The following is a 15,669-nucleotide window of genomic DNA, read 5'->3' on the forward strand; positions in this document are numbered from 1 at the left end:
TATGTACTGTTTGGGATCAACGTTTTGTACTTAGTTTTATACTCTTATTTTTCAGCTCAGGTCACTTTGCCCCCCTCCCTCCAAATCTGCAAGCCTCAGGCAGGCATGGAATTTGTACCCCCCCCCTCCTCCATGGCCCTGACTGGAACTGCTTCCCCTCACCCCCCCCCCCAAAATTAAGTCAAACTACACTTATGGAACCTCTCTTGTGTGACGTTTGCATTGGTCTTAACAAATATTAGGTGTGAGTGATGTGTTAGTGGAATTAAGGATAAATGGTTACAAGGCAAGGGCTAGGGGCCTAATCCTGCTATAGGTATGCTCTGAATTCCATTGCTGGATTCGATCTTTTATCTTGGGTTTGGGAAATTGTGGGAGAAAAAGAGAAATTTTGTTTTTCTGCCAGTCTCTTCACTGTGAAAGGATGGTGCCTTTTTGAATATACCGGAAGATCCTCAGAGCCATATCTCTATGGGTTCAGGCAAAAGAAAATCTGGCTCAGTCAAATCAATATACCCTGTAGTTTTAAGTAGATCCTCTTGTTTAGTCCCAATTAGGAAGTAGGATATTACCATATTCTATTTGTCAATTGTTTTTTCTTTTCTTTTTTTTTTTAAACTATGCTCAATGTTGTCAAATTTGTTCCACCTTATTTAAATCAACACCCTGTGATAATCTAGGCCCAAGACTTTCAAGAACAACAAGCGATTTTGGGTGCCCCATTTGAGACCCCTTTGATAAGGATTTTCAGAAAGTGCACCTGCCTTCTGAGATCAGGCTTCTTTAAAGTGCCTCAGTTTAGGCATCCGAATCACCGGCTGCTGTTGAAAATCTTGGTTCTTTTAATAGCAACTTCCTCATTTTTCCAAATGTTCTTCACCCAGTGCTTTTTATCAAAAAACATGAAATAAAATGTGCCCACAAAACAGTCAAATGAAAAAGAATATATAAGAACAGATGAAATTGTGGTGATGACAAGGGATGAGTAGAAACAAAAAGACGGAGGGAAAGTGCATCATTCCTTAGTTTTTAAAAATTTACTGACCAGCATTTTTTCTTACACGACAATTTAAAAATAACTTCCTGTAAATGGGGAAAAAACACCCAACGGATGATAGAGAAAATTGGACTAAAATACTAATACTGCCAGGCACAGCATTGAGCAAGCAGATACAACCTATAAATAACTTGTAGAAAAAAATCCACCATCAGTGTAGATGGGGTTTTAAAAAAGCAAATATATAACCAGTGAACTACATAATAAAAGAAAGACAGGGCACACCCTGTGATAGGCACTTGCACCAGATCCCACACACGCTATCCAAGACAAAACTGCTTTCAAGTAAAAAACGAGTAGGCAATCAGAAACCACTTAGGAATTCATAAATTCAGCCAGCCAATTGCGTACTAGCCCTGCTGCTATCCTCTCTCCCAAATAGTATCTGGGTTTTATATATAAAATGTCCATTTTAGAATTGACAGGAGGGGGGTGTGGTTGTTTTTTTTGTTTGTTTGTTTTTTTTAAAGGCCAAATTTCAGCTGTGAAAGTATGTTAGTTGCTTCTTGTTAGCTTTGTTACTTTGTCCTGACTGAGATTTTTGTCCAGCAATAGCTTTGCAAAATAGGACCAACTCCTATTTCCTCTAAGTCCTCATCCCCTTTAAAAGTCAACAATGTCTGTGTGGGTCCTGGTGATTGACACAATTGTAAATCTATGTAATTCCATGGTCTAGCCCAGAGACTGATAAATTGGGTCAAAAGCAGAGCTGTTTTATCTAACCCTCTTCACAACTTCTTGAACGCTGGGAATTTGATTATAGTGAGAGATGGATATGGACAACTCGAAGTAAAAAAGCATCACATGTAGGCTCCTAAATCATAGGCACCTTTAAAAGTTTTTTTTTTTTTACCCATCACCTTGTTTTTTGCAAAACAAAATCCCAGCCCAATGAATGTTTGCAAAATCAATAGCAATCTTTGATTTTGTAAAATCTATAGCCTTTATGGTAATAAAGAACTTTTCACTTGTCAAAGTGACAGCCTAGATTATCAACACCTGGTTCAAACAAATTCCACTGTTCCATTTTCAGCTACAGGAAAATAAGCCACAAGAAAGTGGTAAAGCAATGTATTGAATTAGTTCCCTCTGCTACCTCTCCAGGTCAAGATAGCTCAGTAGTGAGTACATGATATTTCATAAATAGCATACCCACTGCTGGATCCCATTTACATCCAACGCAGATAAAATTAAATAAATTTTTGCAGTTGGAGAAGTCTGTATTCTTCGCACTGAGTTTGCTAATAGTTCTAGATTAGAATACCATTTTTCGTATTTATAGTGACTAAATTATCCATACTTTGTTTGTTCAAAACATTCTCCATATAACAAAATAATCTACTCCTCCTAGTACAATATTTCATCTCAACAAATGTTATATACAGAGCAACTGCTACTGAAACATTCACCTTACATCAAAGGGCCATGTTCTCATACTAGACTTAACTCAGGTGCAGAATTAAACAGCTGGAATTAGAAACACGCTCACCAATGGTGTTTAATATTGACTAATAAACAGAAAACAACACTACCCCTGGAGGGGAGAGGCCATGAAACCAACATGTATTAAGGATACAGGAGTGCTTTTATTGCCCCGTATGCTCAGATCAATATGAAGGTGATCTTTTTGGATGCCTATATAGTATATACAAACTTATTATTGCCAAGATTCTCTGAAGTGACTAGTGAGTTTGGGTGCCCAACTTGAGATCTTTTAAAAGGGCCTGATTTTTTTAGAAAGCGTTCAGCACCCACTTGCTGAAATCAGGCCTCCATTAAGGTGGCTCAGGTTGAGCATTCAAAATCTCTAGTTAATTTAAAAACTCTTGGCACATACTTTGTTGGTATGTAATATGCACAAATCCTTGTCAGCATTCATTGGACTGGCAGGCTTGGAAATGCCAGGCACTGGGACACGAATGATATTGGTGATATTACCCCATCCAGATAAGAAAAATGTATGCTTGAATGTATCCCTTGAAGAAAGCAATTTCTTTTAGTCCTGGATTTTAAATATTTTTGTAACAAAATGTGTTTCATATTTTTCTTTCTTGTATGAGAAGATAATTTTCTAATTTTGCTTTAAGTGCAGAATCACCTTGGAAGAAATTATTTCTACTAGGGTTTCCAAAACATATGGCTAGTAACAATATACAAATCAATTCAGCTGAGGAAAGCACAAAACCAGATTCCCTTTGTCCAAATATTATCGTATTTCTGCTGCTAAAGTGAAACCTACCAAGAGACCATGTTTTAAATAAGTATAAATAACATTAATTAGAATTTGTTGAATGCAAAGATAAATGAAATTCACCAGAACACAATTAACGTTTATAAACAATGTAGCAGTAATATTCATTTCTAAAGCGAGATCATCACCATCCTGTTACCCTGCAAAGAGAACTGTCCTTTCTTACAGATGATTTAAATAATTTTGACTGTGCTGCTCGCAGCATCATTCAAAAAGAAAATATTAATTTACAAAATAACAATTCTCCATATTTATTATGACAAATAAAAATCTTAAATAAAACAGGCTTTCTTTCTTCCTTCTCCCCTTCATTCCAGTTTCAGGTAGCTTGGCACTGAGTAATTGAACATTAAAAAATCAAGTTTGTAGACTTCGTACAGTTGTGTTTGGTGTTCCGAGCTGATGTTCTGGAAGAACTCTGTGGTCATTTCATCAGTAGTTCTCGTAGACTTTGCATAGGTGGGGAACTTCAGGTAGCTGCCTACTCCTGCAAGTTGAAGGATGTAATTGGAATCATCTTCAAGTGTTTCATACTTTCCTATGAGGTCATAATGGATATGGCAGGGGTGGCAGAGGGAGTAGACAGTTTGCCAGTGCTCATTGAAAGGTTCTTCTCTTTGGGTATTTGGGTCAATGAGATATGCCACAAACTCCTCGAATTTCACATCATCACCTTTACGCAGAGCCTCCTGGGTGGCATTTTTCCTTTGGCGCCTCACAATTTTGGTACCGTATCTCTTGTGAAAGGAGGTGTTGTACTTCTGGGTGAACTTGTTCCTGTAGGCTGACACCAGTCTCTCGAAAGGCTCACGGACAAACAGGAACTTCATGTAGCTTTTTAAGCGGTGGTTGATCTCTGGAATGCTGTACTGGTTGAGGGTCTTCAGGTTTGAGGATATATGGGCTTCATTGGCTGGTATTTCCATGGGGTCACTGTATTTGCCCCTTCCTGTCAAGACCATCATGACTCTCTTCCAGTTTGTACAGGCCACCTTGGGTACATAACAATAGATCATTTCATGATCTTCATCCACCACCAAATGTTTGAGATCGTTGGGTGTTAGCACACGGCGTTTCCTGCTAGACATGCTGTTGGCTCGACATGTATCTGTGACTTGGTCTCTCCTAATCTGATGAAGGATTGCTGTGTTAGACAACTCCAACTGGAAAGAAAACATAGATACAAATAATTCAGTACACATAGGAAATTCTTGCTGCCTTTTTACTTACTAGGTTAATCCCCACTGCTCCATTTGTAGAAAAACAGACCATTGCAAGCACTGTATTTGAAAGACTTAATTCTTTGGCTGAATGCAGTAATTCCAAAGTTACAGGATAACCTTTTGCCTCTAAACTTCTTGATTCGAGCTGGTACAAATGTGGTCCTTAATATTTTACTGCTTTTCCCCTTCGGCACAAGGGCAAGGGACTGTACAATCCTATGTATCTTGGCAGCAAATTTATTTGCCATGTAATTTTCCTGAAATGTCGTCATTGCTTTCTTAGATATAGAAAAAGAATCTCTTTTGACCACTGTAGTCAAACTCATTCTAGAGAAGTACAGAACCCAGCTTGACCTTTACTGTTGAGACATGGCTGGAGAACACCACTGTCAGACAGTTTGCCAAAACAAAAACAGCGTGTGCTCTTGTTGTAGATGTCTTTCACGCTACAGAATTAATAATCTCAGCTCATTTCTTGGTTATGACCTTGTCATGTGAAATGAAACCCAGGGAGATTTCTGCTTTTCCAAGGAGAGCAGTCACTGAAGTGATATCTCGAGGAGCAGGAAGAGAATTCCTTCTATAACTTCCCGTCTATTGATTAGTGTTTAGTGGAAAGTGGTGAAGAGTGTGCAGCCTTTTTACACACTAGTACTGCAAACATGTTACCCTTTTTTATTTTGTTATGTTAACTTTTTTAACTGTTGTGGGCTGTTGATGGGGCTAGCTGCTATTGTCAATTAACTTACGTCAAGCACATAGAATGTGCCTTTCTGGCATATTTAGAAGGAATATCTATCTGAAGAGTTCATAGAGCTTTACATATCTTAATTAACTTAGCCTCCCTATCCCCCCCCCCCTCCCTCCAATGTTCTGTAGTTAAGTATTAATATCCCTATTTTACAGATGGGAGAAATAAGAGACACTTGGGTTAAGCACTGAAATCTCACCCAGCTCCCAGGTGCCTAACTCCATTGGCAGTCGGCCCCTAATTCCCATAGGTGCTTTAGAAAATCCCGCCTAGTGACATTAATGCTTTAGGGTATGTCTACATGGCAGTCAGAAGGTGTAATTGCAGCAGGCATAGACATACCAAGCTAACTTGAATAATAGCAGTAGTAAAGCCATGGCAGAACAAGTGGCTACACAGGCTAGCCCCACCCTCCCAGAACACTGGGCACAGGTTTGAGTGGCCACTGTCTGTGCTGCAGTAAAGGATCATCATAGAGCCAGACGAGAACCCAGAAGTCACCTCCTACAAGACAGGCCCAACAAAGAAAATAACAGAACACCACTAGCGGTCACCTTCAGCCCCCAACTAAAACCTCTCCAGCGCATCATCAGAGATCTACAACCTATCCTGAAAGATGATCCTTTACTCTCACAGATCTTGGGAGACAGACCTGTCCTCGCTTACAGACAACCCCCCAACCTAAAGCAAATACTCACCAGCAACCACACATCACTGAACAAAACCACTGACCCAGGAACCTCTCCTTGTAACAAAGCCCGATGCCAACTCTGTCCACATATCTATTCAAGTGGCATCATCATAGGACCTAATCACATCAGCCATACCATCAGGGGCTCGTTCACCTGCACATCTACCAAAAACCAGTGGGAGAACACTTTAACCTGTCTGGCCATTCAATGACAGACCTGCGGGTGGCTATATTACAACAGAAAAACTTCAAAAACAGACTCCAACGAGACACTGCTGAGCTGGAATTGATATGCAAACTAGATACAATCAACTCAGGACTGAATAAGGACTGGGAATGGCTGAGCCATTACAAACATTGAATCTATCTCCCCTTGTAAGTATTTTCACACTTCTTATTAAACTGTCTATACTGAGCAATCTTGATTATCACTTCAAAAGTTTTTTTTTCTCTTACTTAATTGACCTCTCAGAGTTGGTAAGACAACTCCCACCTGTTCATGCTCTCTGTATGTGTGTGTATATATATCTCCTCAATATATGTTCCACTCTATATGCATCCGAGGAAGTGGGCTGTAGTCCACGAAAGCTTATGCTCTAATAAATTTGTTAGTCTCTAAGGTGCCACAAGTACTCCTATTCTTTTCTCAGAGTTGATCACGTCATTCGGGTGACCCCACACTGCAATTCCACTTGCTAGGACATTATTACATTTACACTGTGAATTTCACCCTCAAGGATCTCAAAGCACCACTGAAATGCTGTCACCTTTGCAACGTGCGTGGTGGCAACAAGCTCATCATGCTGCATAATGGTTGGGAAAGGAGGTGAAAACTTGGTCAAGGACGCTGAGGCAACCTTCTTGGGCAGCCCAAGTCTTTCAAAAATAGGCGGCTATGGACGGACTTCTAAATCCCTATTCAGGCACCTAAGTGGCCTGTTTTTCCCCCAAATGCTGAGCCATTGAGATTAGTGGGACCTGCTGGGTGCTCACTGCTTTTGAAAAGCAGGCCACTCATTTAATTGATTAAATTGGGATTTAGGCGTCTAACCTTCTACTTCTTCAAGTCTTGGCCCTGATTAATATGTCAGTGTTTGAACATTTAAGTGCAGCTGGTGACCGCTTACAGAGTACTATGGAATCTTTAGTGTCTACGGAAAGGAGACAAGCTGGCTTTGTAATTCATTTAAAATATAGAATATTAATGATCAAGCAAACAACTATTTAAATATTTCTATTTTATTACAGAAAAATAACCCAGCTTTGCAAAAAGTTACAGAACTAGGCAGCCCTCCTAACCCACTGTGTGACTTGGGCAAGTCACTTCACTTCTCTGCACCTGTTTCCTCTCCTACCCTTTGTATTATCTGTTTAGATTTTCAGATGTCAGCCAGAGACCGTCCCTGGCCCCTGCCCTATGTGTCTGGACAGTGCCTAGCACAATAGGTCTCTGGTCTTCATTGTGGCCACCAGGTATTACTGTAATACAAATAAAATGAAAACCAGCCATTCTATCTTCTTTGGCTCTTTCCCAGAGTTTTAATCCATACACAAATGCCTAACACAAGCAGTGTAGACAATCTGGATCATCTCCTGTGTGTGGCATTCCTCTGAATGTTGGCCAGGCACATTTAAAGTGCAGTTTGATGTTACAGCCCTGGAGATGGGAAGCCAACTGTAGAATGTGCTTCCTATGTCCTATGGATGTTGACTAGCAGGGAATTTGTAAGTAGGATGTCTAAATGCTGTTGTCCAGGATCACACTGCTGTTTAAAGAAAATGTCTTTTCTGAGGGTAGAAGGAAAAGAAATTCAACAGTTGAAATTCACAAAGCTACAGGAGCAACTTTATCCATTAAATTAACTGGATTTTCACAAGAGATTAATTTTGTCCATGGTACTGAACAAAATACTGCTCTTCATACAGGTAGAAACACCCCTATTTTAGTTAATGGCAATATTGACCTCTGTTGACAGCAGTAGGAGCAGGATAGGGTCCAGTCCCTTATTTTACTTCCAGATTTAGAACAACTTTTAAAGTTTGCAGTATTCTAATATGTGTTTTTTCTTATGGCTCTGTTTTTGGACTACATAGAGGAATTACAGGAAATCAATGAAGATGATGTAATGGTCTCTTCTGGCCTTAAAATTTATGAATGAATCTTTAAAGTGATATGCTTTGTACTTCCCCTTACATACAATTACTCAGTTTCTCCTCTCAGGGCATATGCACATTACCATTAATAGGAATTTCATATATCCAGGGAAAGGAGAATAATGTCTCATTTTGGATTGCAACTAAATTGGGTTGCACACAATTGAATTCACTCCTTAAAGGGCACATTCCAAATTGGCGCTTATTGTGCCTTTTGCTCTTTCAATATGAAGAAACCACCTGGGCACAGTTAGGTCCCAATTACCACGTTTACTAAAAAGACACAAGCCTAGCTACATATATACTGCTGCTCTGGGTCTGGCGGCTTCTAAACCACACAACACAATGAGCACCACTAGGGGGCTCACTATTTAAAAACTCATCTATTTAATCTACACTACAGCACTTGAACTATTCAGCCATCCTCAGAGTGCGGAAGACAATCAACACCATACAGGAGACCTGGGACTGGGAGCTTCACTCTAGACTTTTGCCTATTGGGTCAGGCATTTTGAAGAACACGCTAACTTCACTGCTGTTGCAAGGTGGTGTAACTGCAGTGAAATCAATAGTTGTGCTACATCCCTTGAGCAGTGAGGCAGGTGCATTGTTCTTGGCATTTATAGGCAGGTTTGCTCCCCACTAGTAAAGCAAATGTTCTTTGGTGGCTGACCCACATATCAAATGAATCTTAGGAAGCAGGTTTCATCTTCTTTACCCAGAGGAAGAGCACACGGCTGGCATTCACCTAGTGATAAGAGGCCTCAAACTGAAGCGAAGGGAGACATCAAAGGACTCTCACTGTGCAGCCAGAGGTTAGTTAAGGTAACGCAGCCAGTGACTGAAGTCATAGGGTGACACCAAGCAGTCTTTTGCCAAATTGACCTATATTCCATGTACTGTCTACCCCAGGGCCTAGGGTAATATACAGTGCAATTTTAATAAGTGTGCCCTAAGGCTTAATATTTAATATACTTATTTTAAAATAACTCAAGTTTCTTGTGCTGTGGCTCAGAACCATTTAATTCTATATCTGTGCAGGGACAAAGTCACTTATTGACTTCATTGGCTCAACGTGGAAAAGAGACGCAGTTCCAGAATCAGCAGCGGATTTGCATCTACTTAACGTAGGGATGAATTTGATCCTGCAAGTTTATTTTCTCTAAAGCTGCACAGTTAGTTTCCTTTAAAGACATGCTTGTGGTTCTAAGGTTAGCTATGTCAGTGCAAAGCAAAGGAAAATATACCCAGAGGCTATTTGAACAATTTACTCTGGGTGCTGAAATAAGTTGAAGATCCCATGGATCGGATGAGAGGCAAATCAAACAACTAGTGCATGCTCATGTTCCCCACTGAAGTCGTCATATGCTGGGCTTCAGTAGCAGTTATGCAAATGCAACTGAAAGGATAATGTGGACCTTACTCTTAGGTTTGCATAAATTCACTGCTAGAGTTAATTAATTGCAGCCTTGATTCAGGAAAGTACTTAAGGAAACACTTAAATCCATCCTTGGTTAGGATAGCACTTTAAGCATGTGCTTAAGTCCTACTGAAGTCAAGAGAGGGGAAGGGGAATGGGAAAGGCAGCAGGAGAGGAAGATAAACACATGTTTTAGTTTAAGTGCTTACCTGACTCAAGGCCTAACATAGTGAATACAGTTTTTGAGGACATGCTAAAATGCATTAGTTTTACCCTAATGAGACTGACCCTCAGTCGCTATTTCTTTCCTGTTGGCGTTGTAACCTGAGACAGATAAACGACCATGTAAAAACTGAAAAGTTTTCTCACTCTCCTGACTTGGCATCGGAGTGAAGCAGGACAACACACCACAAATAGGTTCTTCAGCTCTCAATCTCAGGTGCAGCAGCAGCAATAAATAATTAGCCAACAGTCTAATACCAGAAATAGCTACTAATAGAGGTGCTGGCCTTATTTAGACCCCAGATGAAGTACAAAGGAAAAGAGACCTGTTTTTTGTTGTTTTTTAAAAGGGTTCTGCTCACCTGGGGATATTTTTGTGTGTGTAACATAGACGGGTCCTTTAATGTTTTGAGGGTTAACAAATCAGCTGCTTTCCATACTCTTGACTTCTGCAGAAACTGTCAGGCAGGGTATGTGTGTTAGTTTGTTATCTTTAAGTGACATTAGATGGAATATCTAAAGCATGGCTAAATTCAAAGAAAAGAGAAACTGCCTGTGTGTTATTGCTAAGTTCATGCAGTGCCTTGCAACGTCTGGGCCTGATCCAGGGAGGGGCTGAGCTTCTCTTGTGAGATGCTGATCATCATCCATTTTCACTTCAGGACGCTCAGCCCTTTGCTGGATCATGCCCATAGCTAGGCATGTGTCATGGTTTTGTGCTGTTTCTCTGCAGGGGTATATGCTACTGGGACCTGCATTTGCTGACAAATTGACAGCATCAACCTTCAACACAGACAACTACAGATTGATTGATTGCCAGTGGATAAACTATAGTAATGAGCTGGGAGGTATTTTCTTCTGGCTAGGTAAGCACAGCAGGGTGAGCTAATCTTTGAGGGCCTTTCCCGGCTTTGTGGTCAAGCAGCATGTTCAGAATCTGACCTGCTAATTGAAAACATTTCCTTAAGTAGTGTGTTATACTTCAGGCTTTATGGGTATTTGGCTTGTTCTGGTTCATTTAGATATCTGCACTTAAGGCATTTCCCTAATGGGGGAGTGAGGAAATACCTGTATGTCACTCAAAAAAAAAATCATCAAGGGCTCAATTCTGTCTGTGAAAGGGACGCAGACAAGTGCATACATGCTGCAGAACGAATATTTTTGTGTGCCCAGATTCTCCTGCCCTGCGGCAGCTACTCCTTATGCAGACTGTTGCTACTAGAGCCATGAATAACCTAAGCAGTGAGCACAAAAGCTGTTAGGAGCAGTAATAATGTGAGCGGGGTGGCTGCCAGGCTGCAGGGAAGCACACCTGGGCATGTGGACCATGTCTTCAGTAACATGGAATGCCACTCCGTTCAGTTCTGGGGGACAGTTGAGATTTGCCATAGCGAGGACTGCAGGATTTGCTTTGAATTACTTTGTGGTAGAAGGTTGTCTCCTGCTCAACCTTGTATGCAAAAAAATTCTGTCTACTCTTTATCACTGTGGTAGCTAGCTTGGGTGCTACTGAACTAATCTGTGTTTCTGATGAAGATAATGTATTTTATCCACTATCATTAGTATAAATCAAAGCTAATCTCCACCAATTTTTGTTAAAGTTGAAGATGTTTTGCACCAGTGAAATAGGCACATACCAAATGATAACCTAGTATGACCAGCTGAAAACAGGGTCTTATAACAGATGGCGTCAGGGAGCCTTAACTATAATTGGTGCTACCAGTTCCACCTATAATACATGTAACACTCATGCATAGAATATTTCAGCTGTAGAAAACGTCTCCAATATTAACAACAACAACAACAACAACAAGATATCAACACACCCAGTAAGAGTGCTATGATGTGGGTTAGTAATTTAATATAGAAAATGTTTACCCTTGCAAATATGCAGAATATTTTCAGTCTTATTTGCAGCTCAGAAACATGAATTTGATTCTTGCAACTTTGTGTTGTAACTGCAAGACAGTCCCTCACACCGATATTATGCAATATTTTAAATTCTTGACTTTAGACGTTTGTGGGCCCCAGCCACCACAATAGCTATTTGTCCTCAGAATAGATTTTCCTCCGATACCTCAGCATTGGTTAACCTCCCAATTTGCCCTTCTCAAAAGAATTTCTGTTGTAGTTTAGACTCTACGTTATTTCGTACCTGAAATGTGCACTGTAGGTCAATAATTTAGAACTGTGCCTTGAAATAAACTTGAAATAAGCTAGGGGGTTGATTTTTTTTTTTTTTTTTTTTTTTTTAAAGGTAACCCAGTAGATTTGGAGATATTGTCAGAACTCTGCTTTATTTAGTCCCATGGCAAATCCTGTAAATGTTAAACACTTTAAAATTCATTTTTTGTAGCTAGACTATTAGTACTACTACTATTAGTAGCTCTACTAAAGTCAAGGTTGAATTTGGCTGCATCCTGAGCCTCTACAACAGGGGTGGGCAAACTACGGCCCGGGGGGCCGCATCCGGCCCTCCAGACGTTTTAATCCGTCCCTCAAGCTCCTGCCGGGGAGCAGGGTCAGTGGCTTGCCCAACTCTGCACGGCTCCCGGAAGCCGTGGCATATCCCTCCTCCGGCTCCTACGCATAGGGGCAGCCAGGGAGCTCTGCATGCTGCCCCCACCCCAAGCACTTCCACTGCAGCTTCTATTGGCTGGGAATTGAAGTCAATGGGAGCTGCAGGGGTGGTGCCTGCAGACAGGGCAGTGCGCAGAGCCACCTGGCCACGCCTCCGCATAGGAACCGGAGGGGGGACATGCCACTGCTTCTGGGAGTTGTTTGAGGTAAGCGCCGCCCGGAGCCTGCACCCCTGGACCCCTCCCATGCCCCAACTCCCAGCCCAAAGCACCCTCCCACAACCTGAACTCCTCATTTCTGGCCCCACCCCAGAACCCACACCCCAGATAGAGCCCTTACCCCCTCCCACACCCCAACCCCTAATTTTGTGACCATTCATGGCCTGCCATACAATTTCCATATCCAGATGTGGCCTTCAGGCCAAAAAGTTTGCCCACCCCTGCTCTACAGCCTGGCAAAGAGTGAGGGTCCCAGAGCTCAGGCTGCAGTCTGAGCCTGACTGTCTATACCACAATTAAACAGCCCCTAAGACTGCGCCCTGCAAGCCTGAATCAGCTGGCACAGGCCGGGCGCGAGTGTCCAAGTGCAGTGAGACATACCCCGAAAGGTCACACTGTGCTCTTAAAATGAAAAGAGCCCAACACTGCCCATTTCCCATTAGAAAACGGAGGGGGTTTACAACACTTAATGTTGGTCATTAACAATACAAACAACTCTAGTACAGCCAATTCAGATAATGTCTGGGAACATGATTCATGCCAGGGAACAGAAGAGATTTGGATAAGAGGGAGATTTAGCCAAATCTTTGGTTCAACTGACTTGGGCTGCAGTGATTCTTCTTGAACAGCTTTGTAATATTTTACAATCCATAGAGCAGAATACTCTACTGCCCGCATATTTTATGTACTTCATCGCTCTGCAGTCTCATGTTTGAGGGTCTTTTTAAATTGCCAGAATTAGCATCACATGAAATCCACAACAAAACTTCAAAATTAATATTTCCTCCCCCCCCCATTTAATAAAACACATCAGACAATATATAAACCTGGTACATAAAAGGGGGTGGTCTGTGTGATTGTGTACCACGTTTCTGTCTGTCTACAACTCTGTCCCACGGTAATCCTGACACAGAGGTTGGATAGTAGAGGATAATACTAATACTGGTGTAAGAGAGTACGGGCACAATGACAGAAAATGAGCAAATAAACCCACTTGAAAGGTTTCTTAAAATAATGTGGTGTTGCTTTTCCTTTTCATGTACCTTATTGTATAGCAACACTTTCAGTGAGCCCAAGTGAAATAAGTCTCATTAGTGTTACCCAAGATGCAGAACAGTCTCATCTATTATGTAAAATGAATGACTGGGGGAGGGGGAAATCAATAGAGTTTTTTGGGGTGGGGGAAATTCCTCATAGTGGTAGCTTGCACTTTTCATCTCCAAGGATCTCAAAGTGCTTGGGTTTTTTTTTATAGACACAAACACACACCACTGAAGATGGGGGAGGGGCTTAAGAGGAAAAGTAACATGAGGACAGACACCCCCCCCCCCACTACTGAATTAAATTCAGGGATTCACTTATTAGCAGGATTTAGGTCATACTGCAGGAGATGAAAAATATGGAACCCACTCAAATAAAGCAAAAGGAAATGTAGGTACAATACTTGTCCCCCAGGGTACCAGGGCTAACTCCCAATTTAGAACAAGTGTTACAAATTACAGTAACTCTTCTCCTCACGGGGGAAGTACCATGGTGCCTCTTATGAGCACAGCGGCCAGGGATTCTGTATTACATCTCATTTGGAAGACAACAGCCAGATCCTTAGCTACTGTAAATCCTCGTTGCTACACCCAGCTGAGGTTCTGGCCTAGCATCTCTAGCAGCACAGATGCCCATAATACTATGCTGGGTCAGAGGAAAAATGGATTCAGAGCAACACCTTCTGAATCAACACTATTTCCTCCATCACCATAATTTTCCTAGAAGGACCCCCATGCCCATACTCCCTGCTGCAGCGCATTTAGCTTGCAAGAGTCAATGATGTCACCCTCTAAATTGTAATCCGGTTTTATAAAGGGACTACAGACAGACCCTTTAAATACAACTTGGAAATAAGCATTCTGGCAGTATCCTAGACTGGCAACAATGGAGAACAGTGGAGACAAAGGTCCAGCTAAAATAATCAATTTAAATACAGCATTTTTGGGGGACAGATGAGAAGCCTCAGGAAGGATCATGAACCCAGGATAATTTGAAGAGGAATGTTAGTGCTGCAGCATTTCTTGGGACCTAACTTACAGAAGGGAAACTTGGTGTCTCAAGTTGCATCTACTAAAAGCATTCAGTGTTATAAGATGGCTGGTAGAAAGAAAAAGAATTTAATTGGGCAGATTTCCAATTCCTTGTCTCATAAAACAACAGCAAAAACAAGGAAACCAAAGGCTAAACCCTCGGTGTAAACTGGTGTCGCTCTGTTGTAGGCAGTAGAGCCTACAACATTTATACCAGCTGGAGATCTGGCTCCAAGATTCTAACAATAATGTGACTTTGATTTGGTCCTTCTATGACAAAAAAGGACAGTATGTTTGATGAATTTGTCCACTTTTGGCTCATTCTTTAAGTACGGTCATAAATCACTGTTCATATTAAAAACTAAAAGTTCCTGCCATTTACGAATTTAATTTAAAATGAAAAACCTTCCTGCTGTCTCACCTGCATTGCTAGAGGTCACCACACACTTTCAGTATCTGTTATGACGCTGCTAACACATTGCTGAATTCCATAAAAAGGAAGAGGTTCCCAACGCGGTAAACTGGAAAGAATCAAGGAGAATGCAGTTACGTTGCAATCTACCTAGATTTCATCCAAAGTTGTTCCTAGTGGGGGCTTGAGAGTTCCCATCATTTCACTTCGGGGAATATCCCCAGTAGCCACTGTTATATTGTCCCTCTCTTTCCTGATGGTATGACTGCCACATTGTTTCAGACATGCTGTGGACAGCTATCACCAATTCATGTGTATGGTACACTGCAGTATGAGCATTATAAGGTGACATCCTGACACAGGAGTCGAATCCAGGACCTTCTGGGTGAGTGAAAACAGACCTTTCAGTTTGATCTTGTAAACCCTCTGTGTGCAGAACTGCCACTGAGGTCTATAGTAATTAGACAGGTGGAGGGCTTGCAGAATTGGGCCTTGAGTTATTAGACACTGATCTACATAAGCCACAAGATTTTGAGCAGCTGACTTAATTTGCCTTGCAGCCTTCCCACTTATCTCTTAAATAACTATGAGTTATTATAAATTAATGTACAAGGCACT

At 41.3% G+C, this 15,669-nt stretch overlaps 1 protein-coding gene across 2 annotated transcripts in view; it reads right to left on the reverse strand.

Moving 5' to 3' along the window:
- Window positions 1–3,087: 3,087 nt before the first annotated feature.
- The window catches only part of CHST11 (carbohydrate sulfotransferase 11), a 240,620-nt gene continuing 228,038 nt past the window's right edge, over window positions 3,088–15,669 (reverse strand). For both annotated transcript variants that reach the window (XM_034778446.1, XM_034778439.1), the window contains exon 3: window positions 3,088–4,471. In XM_034778446.1, coding sequence (XP_034634337.1) covers window positions 3,617–4,471 — 855 coding nt within the window. In that variant the 3' untranslated portion in view covers window positions 3,088–3,616. The remainder of the gene's footprint in view (window positions 4,472–15,669) is intronic.

The sequence above is a fragment of the Trachemys scripta genome, chromosome 1 (genome assembly GCF_013100865.1).
Source record: "Trachemys scripta elegans isolate TJP31775 chromosome 1, CAS_Tse_1.0, whole genome shotgun sequence".
NCBI lineage: Eukaryota > Metazoa > Chordata > Testudines > Emydidae > Trachemys > Trachemys scripta.